This window comes from Microtus pennsylvanicus, chromosome 5 (assembly GCF_037038515.1).
Source record: "Microtus pennsylvanicus isolate mMicPen1 chromosome 5, mMicPen1.hap1, whole genome shotgun sequence".
In the NCBI taxonomy this organism is placed as follows: Eukaryota; Metazoa; Chordata; class Mammalia; order Rodentia; family Cricetidae; genus Microtus; species Microtus pennsylvanicus.
Genome location: NC_134583.1, coordinates 95,086,590 through 95,104,504, shown reverse-complemented (window position 1 = coordinate 95,104,504; position 17,915 = coordinate 95,086,590). Strand labels below are relative to the sequence as shown.

General features: G+C 36.9%; 2 protein-coding genes across 2 annotated transcripts; one reads left to right on the top strand and one right to left on the bottom strand.

Moving 5' to 3' along the window:
* The first annotated feature begins 271 nt into the window (after positions 1-271).
* Positions 272-1,198, top strand: LOC142851119 (olfactory receptor 5B3-like). The gene has a single exon (XM_075975027.1). The coding sequence runs from the start codon at positions 275-277 to the stop codon at positions 1,196-1,198; it is 924 nt and encodes a 307-aa protein (XP_075831142.1). The 5' UTR covers positions 272-274.
* A 10,040-nt stretch (positions 1,199-11,238) lies between these two features.
* LOC142851118 (olfactory receptor 5B3-like) lies at positions 11,239-12,171 on the bottom strand. Its single transcript, XM_075975025.1, has one exon. The coding sequence runs from the start codon at positions 12,169-12,171 to the stop codon at positions 11,239-11,241; it is 933 nt and encodes a 310-aa protein (XP_075831140.1).
* Between the last annotated feature and the right edge of the window lie 5,744 nt (positions 12,172-17,915).

Genomic DNA, 17,915 nt, shown 5'->3' with positions numbered 1-17,915 from the left:
TTTAATAAATAAAAAGGAAACAAATTCTATGTGCATGGTGTTTTGCCTACATGTACGTCTGTGTACAACAATTTGTCTCATAAGTGCAGAGGCCAGAAGATAGTGTTAGATCCATTGGTCGTAGAATTATAGACAGTTGTAAGCTGACATGAAGTTGCTGAGCCCTTCAGAATAGAAAGCCATTGCTTCTGACAACTGACCTATTTCAGCAATCCCTTATAGTACTCTCTTTTTCACTTGTTTAAGTCGTTCTTTTTATTAACAGATATCACTGATGGAGAACAGGACAGGAGTGACACAGTTTATCCTCATGGGAATCACAAATGACCCACATCTGCAGCTTCCTCTCTTCATCACTTTCCTTCTCATCTATACCATCACCCTGGTTGGGAACCTGGGGATGTTTCTGTTGATTCTTTTGGACTCTCGGCTTCATACTCCCATGTACATTTTTCTCTGCAACTTGTCCTTTGTGGACTTTTGTTACTCATCAACAATCACTCCAAAGGTCATAGCTGGATTCCTTACAGGAGACAAGATCATGTCCTACAATGCTTGTGCCTCGCAGATGTTCTTTTTTGCAACTTTTGCCAATGTGGAGAACTACCTTTTAGTCGCAATGGCCTATGATCGCTATGTAGCAGTGTGTAAGCCCCTACACTATGCCACCACCATGACAACTAGTGTGTGTACATGTCTCATCATTGGCTGTTATATCTGTGGTTTCCTGAATGCTTCCATCTATACTGTGGATGCATTAAGTCTCTCTTTCTATGAGTCTAATGTGGTCCACCATTTTTTCTGTGATGTTCTAGCAGTCATGATTGTATCTTGCTCTGACCGACATGTCAATGAACTGGTTCTTATTTATTTAGCCAGCTTTAATATCTTTTTTGCTCTAATACTTATCTTCATATCCTACATGTTCATTTTTACCAACATTCTAAAGATGAACTCTGTTGCAGCATATCACAAAGCTCTTTCTACTTGTGCCTCCCATTTCACAGCTGTTTCCATTTTCTACGGTACAATCATATTCATGTACTTACAGCCCAGATCAAGTCACTCCATGGACATTGACAAAATAGCATCTGTGTTCTACACCATGTTCATTCCTATGTTGAACCCTCTGGTATACAGCTTAAGGAATAAGGATGTGAAGAGTGCATTCACAAAGATTGTATTAAAATCAAGATAATGTTTACAACTTTGATTATTAACTTTTGGATTACAGATCATCTAGATTCATTCGTTCCTTTCTTCTTAAGTCTACGCTGACTCACATTTTTCTACCCTACAGAGATTTGAAGAACTTGAAGTATCATCTTCACCTCGGCAATAGTGTGTTGTTCGTGAAAATATTAACATCTTGTTCAGAAGAGTAAAACTTAAATAAATTGTCTTTGATAACTTTAGGCCAGCTTGTGAAAAAAACTAATTGATTATATTATCATATTCAATCAATTTTATGCAATATTTTTCTGTTATATCAGCACAAATCCTGTAATTAGGTACATAAAGAAACCCATTGAAGAGAAGACATAGTCATAGGTTTCTTTTCAAGACTTATTCAAATGCATGCCAGAAAAAATTCTACAAGACAATGTAACATGAATTTGCTGTCTGCTTTTGTGTTCATTTAATTGTGCTCAAATCATAGGGATAGCTTGATGACTGTAGTAAACAATTAAATTTGTTTAATTACTAAAATATATAGTTGTGTTTAAAAAGTGCTAAGCAATATAGCAAGTCTATATTACCTTAGCAGACTGATATAGCAATTTTCAACATCCAAGCAATCAAAAACCTGAATATTGAAACATTGCTATTGTGTGACAGGTTGTATGAAAAGTTTTTACAAAGCAGAACATATTAAAAGAGATCTTTGAGAAAAAAACAGCACTATCAATGACCAATTTTATTTTCATCTTGGTAATTTTGTTATGTTGTGACAGGATAAGGAAAAGAAAAATTTTATTTGAAAGTAGACTTTCATGAAATGAAAATGTATGTACCAAGCTAGAATTTGAGGCAGACGGGGTCACAGCAAATTGCAGAAGCAGCCATCAGTGTGTTCAGAAGAAGCAGGAACACACTGGAGAGAACAGAACCTCATTGATATAATGGCAGAAAGATAAAACAGTATGAGGTGGAAGGGTAACTCTCTTGTGCAGCTAGTAGCCTCCTTGCCAGTCTCCATGTAAATCAAATTAGCACAAACCATACCATTTTCTACACAAATATAATGTGAAAGATGACCTGGACAAGGTCAACAACTGCATTTTACTGTCTTCTGTAGCATGCTGTTGGCTTCTCAATCTAATACCTCAACCTCCTATGATTACACTGTTGAGTTTTCTGACCAAAACTGTATCTGCATGCTATAGCTGATGATTATCTGACAATGTCTTCCAGAATGCATTGAGATGAAGTTGCTGCCATCACCTCAGTTATCTCAACATATCTACTACATATAGGGATATTCTAATCTTTTACATACCTATCAACCATTTATCCGTTCAGTTTTTTATCATTAATGAAATACATTAGAAGTATATACAGAAGGAAGTATGGGAATAATTTTCTTAAAGTTTGAGAGAAAACAAGAATACAAGCAACTCTCAAATCCAGCAGATGATGTTATGAACGATATGGAGAAAAGGGAGAAAATTATATTTTTGAGTTACATAAAAGAAATATATTATGTTCAGCAATGGTGATCCTTAGGCTGCTGATTGAAGGAAGAGTATGAAGGATATGGATAAAGTAAGAGGAATTTTATATTTTCTGAAAACTTATGATTAGGTAAATATTAAATATATAGATAAAGAAAAAGGGAAATGCATTTAGTGCCAAGACACAGTATTTATTTTAGAGTATACTCCATTATTAAAGGACAAAAATTGTTCCAGGACCACATTCTTAGAAATTGAAACAAAACTCTGTAACTAAAATAACACTGAATTATGACAAAGGCAAGCATATCATTATATATTATACTATTTTCAATTTCATTAAAATTCTGTTTGGTCTCTGATAATTGGGCATCTGTATGGTTGAAAAAGTCATGAACCCAAAGAAAAGACTGATATCTCATACTTGAGTGATATGAATAAATTATTCAATATATTATGCATTGTTGTTTACACAAAAGGAGTAACCACAAAATCCTAGTAGTTGTGGGTATAACATGGAGTAGACATCTAAACTGTCTGTGTAGAGCAATCCTTGGAAAGTAAGCAATAGAGAAGGTGAACATAGAGAATTAGATCATCCACACATCATTTTTATCAAGTAACTGAAACTTTCCATATCTGTTTATGGAATAAAAGAATTCAAATGTGGGTAGGGGATCTACCAACAATCTTTAAATTCTAGCACATGTAACCTCTATAATTACTACATTGAATCTGATTTGGGGAAAGTTCCATTTTCTAAGCAATCTGAGAGCGTGGATTATTGTTCAACAAAGGAACATGACAGCAATTATGTTTTCCTATTTTAATTTCACTTCTTTATCATCATGTTTCTCTTTTCCCTTAGCTGTGGACTGTTTCATGTTTGAGAAATGACACTGATTAAGAATAGGAGAAAAGAAACAGAGTTCCTCCTTCTGGAACTCACTGATGACCCAGGCCTACAGATTCCCCATTTCATCACCTTACTCCTCACCTACACCATCACAAAGGTTAGGAATCTGGAGATGACTATCATTGCTACATGTTGGGGTGACATCTATCAGGGTTTATCCTAGAAGGTGTTCACACATTCCAAAGTAAAGTCATGTGGATTAGAAAAATAGGAACAGAGATAAGAAAGAAATGCAGAGACAGAAGTTTATCGAGTGAATACTGAATATGCCCACATTTATTTTCCACATGCTTATATCCTCTGAGAAACTCTGATAAAAAGACTATGACTACACAGAGAGGTTCAAGATAGGAATTCTGAAGCACAGGCTATGAATGCACAAAGTGGACCAAGAGAACATACCAAGAGAGTCTACCAAGAGAGTGGGCCAAGGGAGACCTTTGCAGCTCTCTGAGACACAGATGGTGACAGTACAGAGCAGATGAATAACATTTCCTGAAGACACAAACAGCAACTGCAAGGATTGGACCAAGAGGCAAAAACACTGCTGATACCAAATGAAGGAAGAGATGGGAAGGTGCCAATGCAAAAATTTATTGAATAACCTAAAAAGCAACTTGGTCACACCAGAACCAAGTGATCATACAAAAGAAAGACCTGATCATCTTAACCCAGAGGAAACAGAGGGAAATGATTTTACATGTAACTTTATGAGGATGATGGAGCATTTTAAAGAGAAAATAACAAATTTCCTTTAAGAAATGGAGGAAAAGCAAACAAACAAATAAAAGAAATCACTAAATCTCTTTAAAAAACAAGAAAAAAATCAATCAAGCAGGTGAAGCAAATAGTTCAAACAGTTCAAGGCAATAAACAGTTGGAGGCAATAAAGAAAACACAAACTGAGTGAATTCTGCAAGTGGAAAATCTGGGTGAAAAAAATAGGAACTACCGAGGCAAGCATAACCAACAGAACACAAGAGACAGAAGAGAGAATTTCAGATATTGATGATACTATAGAGCAAATAGATTGATGGATCAAAGAAAACATTAAATCCAGGAAATTCTTAGCATAAAACATCAAGGAAATCTGGGACACCGTGAAAAGACCAAACCTAAGAATAATAGGGATAAAAGAAGGAAAAGATATCTATCTCAAATGCAGAGAAAATATATTCTACTAAAATCATAGAAGAAACAGGAACTGAATCCAGCAGCTGAGAGAGAAAGAGCACGAAAACATTACAGCTGGATTTACAGTATAAGAGAACATGCCCAAGTGGGCTATTTATTTAAAGGCTATTGGTTGCAGGAGTTCCCACAGCACATCCTTCTTTTGTCTAAATAAGAGAGTTCTAAACCTAATACAAAACTATATATAATTAAAACAAATATTAAGCATAAAACTAGAATTATAACTATCATAAACAACATTAAGCAAGAAAAATAAGCTAAGTGTTTCAATAATTATCCCATCCTAAGGAATCTAAGTCTCCTATTAGAAATGGCTTGGCAAAGTCATAAGAGAAAAGTAACTATGACTATCTAGTCTTCAACACCATGAAGACCAGAGAAGGGAAATAATATTACTTGAGTAAACAGGTAGTACAATCAAGCAACTTCCAAAATGTGCATTAAGTGACAGAGATAACTAGCTACCTGGGCATTCACCCACAGTTGCATTTGCAATATTGGAGTAACCAGTGTTGGCTAAGGCCTAGAGTAACTGACAGACCAATTTCAGAAGCTGGAAAAATTTCACAACTGTCCTCTGTCTTACCCTGTCTTGGCAAGGTTTGGAGTCATTTTTTTTTGTTTTGTATCCTGCATTTCTTGTCCACACACCATGCATTTTGCCAGTACTCAAGGCATGAGCAATTTTTTGCTCAAAGGCCAGTTTTGCTGAGATAAAAGCAAGCTTCAAGTAGAGTAGAGTGTTCATGGCCAGCATTCTCAAAGAATAGATTGGTGCTGCCAGAAGCAATCATGCCTCATATCAACAGAACCCTAAGTAATTTAAATGTTGTATTCTACAATTCTTTGAAGTAGTTGACAATTACATATCTATGCAGAATACAATCTCTATGTATCTAAAGAACCTCATTAGTCTAACTATAAGTATGACAAACATGGGTGAATATTGACCTATAATACTTGATACCTGTATAACTTAAAGACTAAGACTTCATATTAGAATATTAAACAATCTTTAAACAGCAATGCAGCAAATATGGACAATGGCCTCAAAATGTAAACAATGAATAAGTATCTTGATTAGAGTTAGATAAAGCAATATAATAAATATATCCTAAATTATATCATTATACAAAATATCTTAGAGGTAAAACATGCATGCATACAATATGATAAAATAACTTTTCATAGGTGTACAAATATTGTAAGCAGAAATAGAAGCATATTCAATACAACAAATATAATTTGAATTTGTATCAATATACAGGAATATATACTAATGTAAATTTTCTATAAATAATATCTCACAAATAGTCACTCTTTTACTCACTATCATTATTAGTGTGAGTAACCTCACACTAATCTACCAATTATCCCATTCAATTCCTTTTTTTAAGTGAGATCCCTGAGCCTACAAAACTTCCACCCCTACCCCAACCCCTATACCAGTTTTAACCAACCCATAATTGATGTCCCTAACCCTAAGAACAAACTTTTTTTGGGAGAAGAGCCATCATCTTCTAAAATTACTTCCACATGTGGTGCCCAGATGTTATGGGATCCTATAAAACTAAAATGATGGTTATGTTTCAAGATTACTGTCTGGTATAATTGCAAATAGTCTCTGAGTAGTCAATAGGGATTTTCTGAATTTCTTATTTGGAGTTCTGGCCATATAACGTTTTAAGAAGTTGCACCATTTCAGCTAACCAAGTTGGAACTATCTAGAGGATATTATGTCTCACTTTCTGAATCTCAACTCTCCTTTCTCGAAATCACCTATCTTGTATTCACTCTCTCACCCCAACCCATAAACACTTCACTTATGCTGACTTGCCCATCTGTGTTTCTTAATTCTACCCTCAACAATATCTAAAATATTATCATTTTGGGGTAGGGCTAATTTCTCCCACTCCTGGGTCACTGGATACTTACTTGTAATATAACCTCTATACTAAGCTGCTTGTAGATCTCCCAATGAGCATCTTCCTCCCATTAACATTATTTAAAACTGAAAATGCTCACTTTTAAGTCCCAGAACAGCACTTCCCTCATTGAATTAGACCTTTCCATCTATGCACTTCACAAAAAAGGTTATTCCCTAGGGGTATTAGAACATTTTCTATGACCACCCATTGATCCTATCACTTATCTCTCCAAAATTCTAGACAACACCATCTGCAGATGTTCTCCCTGTCTACATGCTATTGTCATAGCCTCTTTGCTAATTTCTAAATTAGCTCTGAGATTCCCTCTTTTACAATATATTCCCACCACCCTTTGTTTTAACTCCTAACTTTCAAAGGAATCTAATCATTTCCACCATCTCAGATTTTATCCCCCTAAACTTCTCTTATCAAAAACTTTATTACTCACATTTCTTACCCGTCCTCCCCTCAATCACTCCATGCTTATTTCTTTACCCTAACATTTCACAGACTGTTCTATTGGGCAAGAAACTGTCCTTGTCTCAATTGCTGACAGGAAGTATGCTGTTTAATTCATAGAAACAGAATACAAAGAAAAGCAACTGTCAAAATTTGCCAAGACAGGGTAGGACAGTCTTTCACATTTTCCTTCTTCTAAATATAGTCTGTCAGATATTCTAGGGCTTTAAGACAAAGTTGGATGCCCAAAAATTGTGGAAAAACCTTGACTGACTCTCCAGGCAGTCAGTTCTTTCTGTCATTCTTTGCATTTTTTGAAGTCTTTTGTTTGTACTTTCTGCTTATTCAGATAATATTATTTTCATTCTCAAGCCGTTTATGGAGTTGAAAACTAGATAATTTTAGTTATAGATTGCTGTAGAAAATTCTACAGCTAGTAACCTTTAAGTTACCTGCCCACTTGGGTGTGGCGTCTTGTACTATAAGTGCTAATGTAAGCATGAGCTCTCTCTCTCTTCCAGCTGCTGGATTTGGTTCCTGCTTCCAATTTGTACAGAGGACTGTAATCTGTGAGTCTACAGCTAAATAAATAACCCTTTATTATACTCAATTATGAGTTAGTGTGGGATTTCCTTTTAGCTATTTTCATGGTACTAAGGGATTTTTCAAGAACCTCTTACTATAGTTACTGATTCACAATATGAAGAAAGAGTTGTCTTGCATATTGAAACTGCTGAATTTATACCACATGATACAGAACTGACTTCATTATTTATACATGTTCAAGATATAATCAGAAATTGGCTTTTCCAATATACATAACACACATTTAATCCCCTATGGGTCTGCCAGGTCATCTAGCACAAGGTAATGCTGAAATTGATTGATTATTGATTGAAAGTGTGTTGAAGTCCACAGAATTTCATAAGAAGTAGCATGTCAATATCAGAGGTTTAAAGAGGTTTGAATAGAAATTACATGGCTACAAGCTAAGGAGATTATCAATACATTTCCTACTTTATCTTTCTGTAACCAAACACCACTACCTGCAGCGAATAACCAAAAAGATACTCAAAGGAATGAAATCTAGCAAATGGATGTGTTCCACTTCACAAAATTTGGAAAATTAAAATATGTACACCACATCATTGTCACTTATTCAGGTTTTCAACGGGAAAATGCTTTGAGCTCAGTAAAGGCTTATTCAGTAATCACACATTTATTAGAAGTTATGGCCATCATGAGTATACCTGCACAAATAAAGAGAAATAATGGTCCAGCCTATGTCTCTAAGAAAATGAAACAGTTTATTTGTTGTAGACTCTTAATGACTTTCAAAGATTGTTAGGAGACATTTCCAGTCTATGACCAGCTGTTGGGATAACACCTGATCTAATAATTCTTTTAAACAAAACCTTAGATGGTGATAAAGACTTGAATAGTCCCAAAGACCATGCTAGTGTCCTAGGGCCTTGCTGCTACCAGGGAATTACTGACCTGGGCGGTCTGTATTGTCACTGAGGCCATTATGACATCCATGCCAGAGCTGTTGCCAAGAGCCATGTCTGGGCCCATGGTCCTACTAAAACTGGAGTCTGTGCTGATCTTCATGGTCCAAGATAGTACAGAGGACCATAGGAAACAATGCATGTAGAAATCTGAGGTTCATGCTGAGACATCACCACCCTATGCTTGTCCTCAATCCTCATGAGAAAACTGGCCCCACACTCAGAAAAAAAAAAGGCTCCACCACTCACTACAGGAAAGGAAGAGCTAGCCCTGATAGCATTGGTTCTGCTTCTCACCTGAGGGGATAACTCCACTGGCCCAGACTGACTAAATCAGCTACTACCCAGACCCACATAAAGGGCATTGATTTGTTCCACCTCAACAACTATCCTTTCCATGACCATCTTGAGTATGTGAATGGACAGATTCTGCAGAACCATGGCTGCAACATCTCCACGATTGTGCCAAGGGCAGAATATCTGGGAAGAGTTTCTATAAGGGTCCAGAGTGGATTGTGTAGCAGAAGTCAGAGGCATTGAACCAAACAAACAACTCATTACAACAAACATTTGCAAGTAAAGTCATAAAGGATGTACTGTGTGATACACTGCAGCTTCCCATGACACTAACACAAATGAAGAGGTGTTGGAGAGGTGGGAGGGCTGGAGGAACAAGTGTCTTTTGTTGTTTGTTTGTTTTGTTTTTAATTAATAGTTTTTAAAATTTATTTTGTTGGGGATGCCATGGGGCTGAAGCATAGATATAGAGGGGCTGGGAAATGAGTGGGAATTGGGTGTGTGCTGTAAATTTCTCAAAGAATAAATTTAAAAATATGTTTTTAGAAAGTCTAGAATATATGGAATAGATGAAAATGTTATTTTTCAAAACTTTATTATTTTGTGCGTAATCTGACAAGTTATCCTTCTGAAAATTCAAACTTGAACCTATTGGCTGTATGAAAGGTCATGCTCAAGCAGGAATACTAATCCATAGGAGATGTCAGAATAGTTCATCTTTCACTAAATTACACAAAGAAAAACGGACAATATTACTTAATAATGCAACTTCTGAAGCTGAACTTGTAGAATAGCAGTGAAATAAATAAACAATATTCAACATTTCACATCATCATATCAAATTAAACTATCAGCAATAAATATTTCTGGATTTTTTGAGCTATCCAGTGAAACAAAAACACACACAATTACACGTATAGTCACAAACATATTTATGAAGTAGGAGATTTATTATGAGTATGGTTTCATGTGATAGTGGAGTGTGTAAAAACCCTAATGCATTTACTGAAGTCTATGGAATAAAGAAAGTAAGTAGTTAATTCAGTCTGAATTCAGCATGCAAAGAAGGGGGAGAGTGAGCTGGCAAACTTCACTCTTGAAGTTCAGACAGAAATCCTCATATCAAAGAGTAAAAGAAGATATATGTTCCAGTTAAAGGGGCAGAGAGCATGGGAGAAGGAAAAATTGATAGGCAACGAAGAAATAGAAAAGGAAGTAAATTGGAGGGGGAGAGAGAGAGAACTAGCTACAAAGACAGTGAGAGGACGAACTAGCCTTTTGTCTGACTTCTGTCCTATTCAGTAGATCCAGCAATGGATAAGATGCTGGCCACAAACATAGATGTGGGCAAATCTTTAAAAGTCTGATGGAGGTGGGTGTTGTATCTTATCTGTGGCTTTCATTGGTTAAGTAATAAAGAAAACTGCTTGGCCCTCTGATAGGGTAGAATTTAGATAGGCAGAGTAAACAAAACGGAATGCTGGGAGAAAGAAGCCGAGTGAGAGAGTCGCCATGATTCTCCCACTCCAGACAGACGCAGGTTAAGATCTTCTCTGGTAAGCCACCTCATGGGCTACACAGATTATTAGAAATGGGTTAGATCAATATGTAAGAGCTAGCCAATAAGAAGCTGGAACTAATGGGCCAGGCAGTGTTTAAAAGAATACAGTTTCCATGTAATTATTTCGGATAAAGCTAGCTGGGTGGCAGGAAGCAGCCTGTTGCTCTTATTACAACAAAAGTCTACTGCTGCAAGTGCAAGATACTCTAGAAAACCTTTTTCCGACAGGAGTCGGCGAATATTTGTTTATCTGGGTAAATCTGAACCTAGTGAAATTAACAAATAATATCAACTCTCAGAGACTCCATGTTCCATTTAAATCAGCAAAATAACACACATCATTTTGTGTCTTTCATCATAGGATACCCAGATGCATTTTTTTCTGTTCAAATGCTTATTTATGCACTGATGTGCTTTTATAGTAACATGTTACTGCAAGATGCCTGAAAATGTAGTGAATTCATTAACATCCTGGCTGAAGGCTAATGTAAACAAACCTTGAGATATTTTAGACATTCTCATTCAGGTATGTGTTTCAGGGCATAACTTTTCCTATTTTATTTTATTGGTTTGTTTTTAATAAAACAATGATTCCTGGAACATGCAGCAAAGGTGGATTTTTAAATATAACTCAATAAATCAATAATATTTAAAAAGAATGATTCCCAGTATTATGAATCTCTGAAATGAGAAATCAAAGTCACAAAGATTTTGTCTCCAGAACAATCTTTTTGAATGCACTCTTTACCTCTTTGTTCCTCAGGCTGTAGACCAGAGGATTCAGCATGGGGATGACCATGGTGTAGAACACAGAGGCAATTTTGTCTGTGTCCATGGAGTGACTGGAACTGGGCTGTACATACATAAAAATACTAGTTCCATAGAAAATGGAGACTGCAGTGAAGTGGGAGGCACAGGTGGACATAGCCTTGTGATATCCTGCAGCAGAATGCATCTTCAGGATGGTGACAAAAATGAATGTGTAGGATATCCAAATAACTATGAAGGCAAAAAATATGTGGAAGCTCACTATAGAGACAAGAACCAGCTCACTGACTTGTCTGTCAGAACAAGAGAGAACCATGACTGCTGGAATATCACAGAAAAAGTGATGGACCACATTAGACCCACAGAAAGAGAGCCAGAATGTATCTCCAATGTGGATAGAGGCATTTAGGAAACCAATGACATAAGAACCAATGATCAACCATGTGCAGACACTTGTAGTCATGGTGGTAGCATAGTGTAGGGGCTTACATACTGCTGCATAGCGATCATATGCCATTGATGCCAAAAGGTAATTTTCCACAGTAATAAAGGCTGCAAAAAAGAACATCTGAGTAGCACAGTCATTGTAGGAAATGGCCTTGTCTCCTATAAGAAAACCAGCCATGACTTTTGGAGTGACTGCTGAAGAGTAACAAAAGTCAGCCAGAGAAAGATTACCTAGAAAAACGTACATGGGAGTGTGGAGCCGAGAGTCCATGAGAATCAACAGGATCATCCCTAGGTTCCCCACCAGGGTGATAGTGTAGATACATAGGAAGGTGATAAAGAGGGGAAGCTGTAGGTTTGGATCGTCAGTGAGTCCCAGCAGGAGGAAGTGAGTCACCTCAGTCCTGTTCTCCATCATGTTGTTCAATCTCCTCAGCAATGAAAAGAAAAGAGGGGCAACACAATAAAGAAACAGAAGGTATGAAGACAAGATGTACTCAGCCATTATAGCTATGATATTTATCTCAATATTTTCCAAAATTATGTGCAAAATTGAAACCTAAATTGAATGTAACAATTGCATACAGGATTTTACAGTATCAACTCAGAATCATCTATATAATTTTAGCAATTTATACATTTGTAAGCAAATGTATAGACAATTAAACTTGTTGAAAATAATTAGTGTGGATAAATGTATCTGAGAGCTCATTTCTACTAATTACTGTAAAAGCTGACACTTCCATATGCCTACCTCTCAAAATCGCTGTAGATACTTTAATTGTGTTCTCACAATAACCTCTCACCAATGTTACTTGTCACAATTAATATAAATTAATAAGCACAAGAAAGTGAATAAATCGTGTATTCTGATATATTTAGTTGTAATCTTGTCTCAGTAGAGACATGAACCTATAACTCAGGATGAATAATTCCTAAGTAGGCCTAAAGTTAAATATAAGTTAAATTAAATTTAAACTTCAATTCAAATTAACTGAATTGTTAAATAGTTTCACATGTTGTTCAAAATACTTTTAGCTTTCCGTGAAAGTAAAACAAAGCAGCTAGAATCCTGAAGAATGAAACTGGCTCTCTTTAAATGACAATTGCCAGCAATTAATTTATGACCTCTATTTGATTTGCATCCTGTTTCTGCACTAGATCATGGTTATTATTACTTCTCCATCTATGCATTTATACAGTTATAAGCAGAGGTTGAAGATGAGTAAAACTATTAAATCATATCACATCTCAAGGAATGATCAAATGGTGGGAAAAGTGGTGGGTAATGAGGGCAAGTTCAACCAGCAGAGGCAACTCGAAGTGATGTACATCCACAGTTATTTGTAGCATGAAATCTTTAGTTTCATCTTAGAAAAAGAGTCACTTACTCTTAATACTCAATTTTCCTTGGTTACTTCCCTATCACAATCTGTTATCATACACTGAGGATGGAGAAAGTCCCACATTATTGGCTGTATTCAGCTCTGTTTGCACATTCCATCTTATAAAATATTTATTTAAACGTTTCTAGTGTAGTAACTATATTTAATATTTCCTTACTTGAATCACAGCCTTTGAGGTGGATATATTCTATAACTACTTTGGCTTCCTTATTGTAAGCCTATGGAAATTTCAGTTCATCAGCCTGATCCTTAAAGATATTATGTTGTGAGTCTTCCATATTAGATTTCGGGAAAGTGAGGTGAGTAGCATAATTATTCTTTTTATCAGTAAAGGAAGTAACAGTTGGAGGAACTTCAAGAAGTTTTAGAATTATAGAGGCAGTATAAAAATATTCTAGATGATTAATTAGTCTGAGTTAGGACTTTGTGTGTGTTTCAAACCTTCAATGAAAGGCAACCATATAGTGCACAAAATAGTCATTATCTCATCAAGCAAAATATAATATCTCTTACTACTATTCATTTTATAAAGGATGCATGACTTGTAAAATGAATTTTCAAAGAATTTATGATAGACATTATGACATATACACTCCAGTCTCACCTCAGTTTGCTAATACCTGTTTTGAAATAATTTCTTTCTATTTTAAACAACCCATAGTAGAGATGGGCTCCCCACAACTGTCTCATAAATTTTCCTTTTCACTTCAATATTTGTAGAACATGTAAGTGGTATGCCACTTGGCTAGAAGAAAAAGAATATTCAATTCAAAGCTCATTTTAAAGTAATGAATACAGCTATATTCTATTTAGTAAATACTGTCAGACAGTCTTTCTCTGAAGGGGTCTAAATATTCTAACTTCTGTAATACAGGAATGAATGGTGGGAAGAACTGGGTGGTAGTGCACTCCTTTAATCCTAGCATTCAGGAGACAGAGGCAGGCCGAACTCTGTGAGTTTAAAGTCAGCCTGGTCTACAGGAACTAGTTCCAGGCAAGACTCCAAAGCTACAGAGAAACCCTGTCCCCAAAATCAAAAAAAAAAAATAGAATGGTGGAAAGAATAACAATGCAGGTCAGATTTTGAATGTGTCTTGTATTCCTTCTGCATCCTTTGAAAACTCACTCACCATTTTAGTTGCAAAGGGCACATTGCTTCTCCTTCATAATCCAGAAAATATGTCTGCAAATAACAAATAAAAGAGGGCTACAGAACATCATATGAAGAGGCTATCATAAAAATACATATTTTTTCTTGATCTCATTTCTCACGATGGTTGAACCCTGGCAGCAAATCATCAGGTCAGAAAAAGGTTATTATGTACTCAAAATGATTACCATTCAGACAATTAAGGATGCCCAGTGGAGTATGGTATACAGTGCACTCCTCATAAAACACATGATACTAAATCACTTTGGTAATACATGGGAAACTGGAATAATGACAATGAGTTAGAAATCTCCCTCCAGGGAGATTTTCCTCCAGGGAGTATGTAACCCATGCATCCACCCATCCTAATGAAAAGGCAATTAACTTGCCTTGGGGATCAAGATGACTATTATCTCTTTAAAAAATAAAATGTCTATTTTGTTTAATAAGTAAAAACATTAGAATATATACCCTAGTACATTACACCATTAGATATATCACCATGAATATAGATTATATTATATTTAAATAAGTTTAAAAACATCTCTCCCCAAAGATTCATTGAATATGATGAATATTAAATTGTTTCTCTTCTCTGAAACACATTGTCCCTCTATATTATTTATAGTCATCATGCTGTGTAATAGCCCATCAAAACCTCTGGTCACAATTAATAACTACTACACAGCCTTTTCTCATGCCTCTTAACACTATGTTCTGTAACCTCTGGTCACCACTATTTAATTCCCAACTTCTTCAAAGGTGCACACATAAGATTGAAATCAGTCAGGAATCGTCAGTCTTGCTTATTGCACCTAACCTAATGACCTCTAATTCCATCCATGTTGCTGCAAATGACAGTTTACATGCTTAGGCATGAATAGTGTTCCATGATTTTCACTCTCCATATTTTCTATATACTTTCATAAGCTGATGGATGACCTAGATTGTTGCAGGAGGTCCTCCCGCTCCTCCAACCTATAGCTGCTGAGATACCAGCCCATTGGGGCGTGGTCTCTCTCCCTTTAAAAAAGCGGCCACTTCCCTCTTTTCTCTCTCTCTTCACTTCCTGCTCCGCAGGCGACTAGACTCCTTTCCTGGTTGCGTAGAGGGCTGTTGCCTGGGACAGTGATCTGTAAGTTTTTTCCCCTTTAAATAAATACCACCCTATTAATCATAATCCCAAATTGGTGTGGCATTGTTTGTGACTTACGCCTTCACTAGATATTTTCTTTTTGAAGTCCTAATGCATGAAGCTACAGTGAAATTTGAGTTTCATGTATCTTTTGCATATATTTCATTTTTGAATTATTATTAATACTAAAGAGGCTGGAGCAAATAGAATCACCAACTGGTTGTATCAAATAATAAATTTACTGCAGGAAGTGAAAGTTTAAGTTTTTTTATTCTTCTTTGAAGACTGTTACTGCCAGTTTGATATAAATTGCAGTTTTTAGACTACAGCTTGATTGGAACAGAGCCATCCTTAATGAAAAATTGTCTTTCTTGGATGTAACAGAAAGATTAATAATGTTTTTGAATCCTATCTGTTAATTTCTATCATTTTATTAGTGAATTGAGACCATTAATATTGAGAGTTATCAATGACCATTGTTTATTAATTCTGATCATTTAATTATTATGGTATATGTCCTCAACCCTCTTTGATGTACTATACTTGGATCATTTATTCCTTGTGTGTTCTTATATGTTGTTAAACTTTTCAGACAGAAGTTCTTTTCTAGTACCTTCTATAAAACTGGTTAGTATAAATTGTTTAAATTTGCTTTTATTATGGAATATTTTTCTTTCTCTGCTGACTACAATTGAGAATTTTTCTGGCTATGGCAGTCTGGGCTGGCATCTTCAGTCTCTTGATGATGTGAGATTCCAATCTGTATTCTTTGAATGCCATTAGTTAATAAAAAATCTGCATTGGCCTGTGCAGGGGAGAATAGAGGTGGGGGGGAACTAAACTGAATGCTGGGAGAAAGAAGGCGGAGACAGATGTCATGTAGCCACCACCAGGAATAGACAGGTAGGAACCTTGCCAATAAGCCATAGCTACATGGCAATACAGAGATTAATAGAAATAGGTTAAATTAATATGTAAGAGTTAGCCAATTAGAAGCTAGAGCTTTGGGGGCTGAGCAGCCAGGACCAAACAAGCAGCCTCTGATAACAAATTGGCATGCCAATGTGCCTGACTATATCCATGTAACCTGAGAAAGCTTGGAAAATAATCCTTGTCACACACACAAAAAAAAAAAAAACCTGAGTTATCACAGCTTTTTGCTCTGTTTGCTGACAGTTCCTTTAAGAGAGGTATTTCTAATTCAGTGGTAGGAAAAATAAGTGCAGTTTCAAAATGGCAGCACAAACCACTCTGGCTCTTTCAGGATTCCGAGCACTTGAATGGTGTTTGTGGGCCCAGGTACTTATGTGTCCACTAGGGGTCAGGAGGAAAGTAGCTGAGACACAGTTCCCTGCCTAGGAAGACAGCAGAATCAGTCTACTGGGCATGCACAAGCAGGAGAGCATGGCAGATTCCTGCCACCATACAGAGAGATATATCCAGGCCATACAGTGTGCTGCATGGCAGACTGAGATTTTACTCAGGTTAAAAAGGGTTTATATGGCCGGGCGGTGGTGGCGCACGCCTTTAATCCCAGCACTCGGGAGGCAGAGGCAGGCGGATCTCTGTGAGTTCGAGACCAGCCTGGTCTACAGAGCTAGTTCCAGGACAGGCTCCAAAGCCACAGAGAAACCCTGTCTCAAAAAACCAAAAAAAAAAAAAAAAAAAAAAAAAAGGGTTTATATGGACACCGGGCGGTGGAGCGCGGCCGGAACACCGGGCGGCGGAGCGCGGCCGGAGGACGCCCAGCACAGCCGGCGGGGACCCACTGGGACCAGAGCAGCAGCAGAGGACACAGGCTGCTGGCGGCGGGAACCGTCCCAGCAGCAGAAGCAGGCTGCAGGGACCGTGCGCAACACCAAGAACAGATCGCCCCACTACAATTAAACCAAAGAGGTAGGCCTTCGGTTGGGGAGGTCCCTGGCAAAGGAGGAGCCAGGTCCTATTCCTGAAGACCTTTCTGAGGGGTGAGAGGGATCTTGGCCCCCGGCAGGAACCAGGAAACAGAGCAAGGGCATTTTGTAAGAGGAGCCCCTGGCCAGCAGGGGAACCTGAACCAGTTTTAAAAGACCCCTTAGATAGCATCGATAGGAGGAGATGGGCAGGCGCCAAGGAAAGAATTCACCCAATAATCTGAAAAACAACATGAAAACACCAGAACCCAACGATCTTACAACAGAAGGTCTCCAACACCATAACACAGAAGAAGTGGAAAAAATTGACTTTATGAAAGCTGTAGAGTCCCTTAAGCAACATGAGAAAAATGCCCTTATAGAAATGGATGAGAAGTATAACCAAAAATTTGAAGAAATGAGTAAATACGTACATAATACCCTGGGAAACCAAGAAAGAACGATCAAACAGGTAATGGAAACAGTTCAAGAATTGAAAACTGAAATGGAAGCAAGGAAGAAAACACAAACTGAGGACCAGCTGGATATGGAAAATCTAGGTGAACGAGCAGAGCCTAC

Excerpts from the sequence above, each read along its gene's own strand:
- LOC142851119 (XM_075975027.1), top strand. The coding sequence starts at position 275 with ATGGAGAACAGGACAGGAGTGACACAGTTTATCCTCATGGGAATCACA.
- LOC142851118 (XM_075975025.1), bottom strand. The coding sequence starts at position 12,171 with ATGATGGAGAACAGGACTGAGGTGACTCACTTCCTCCTGCTGGGACTC.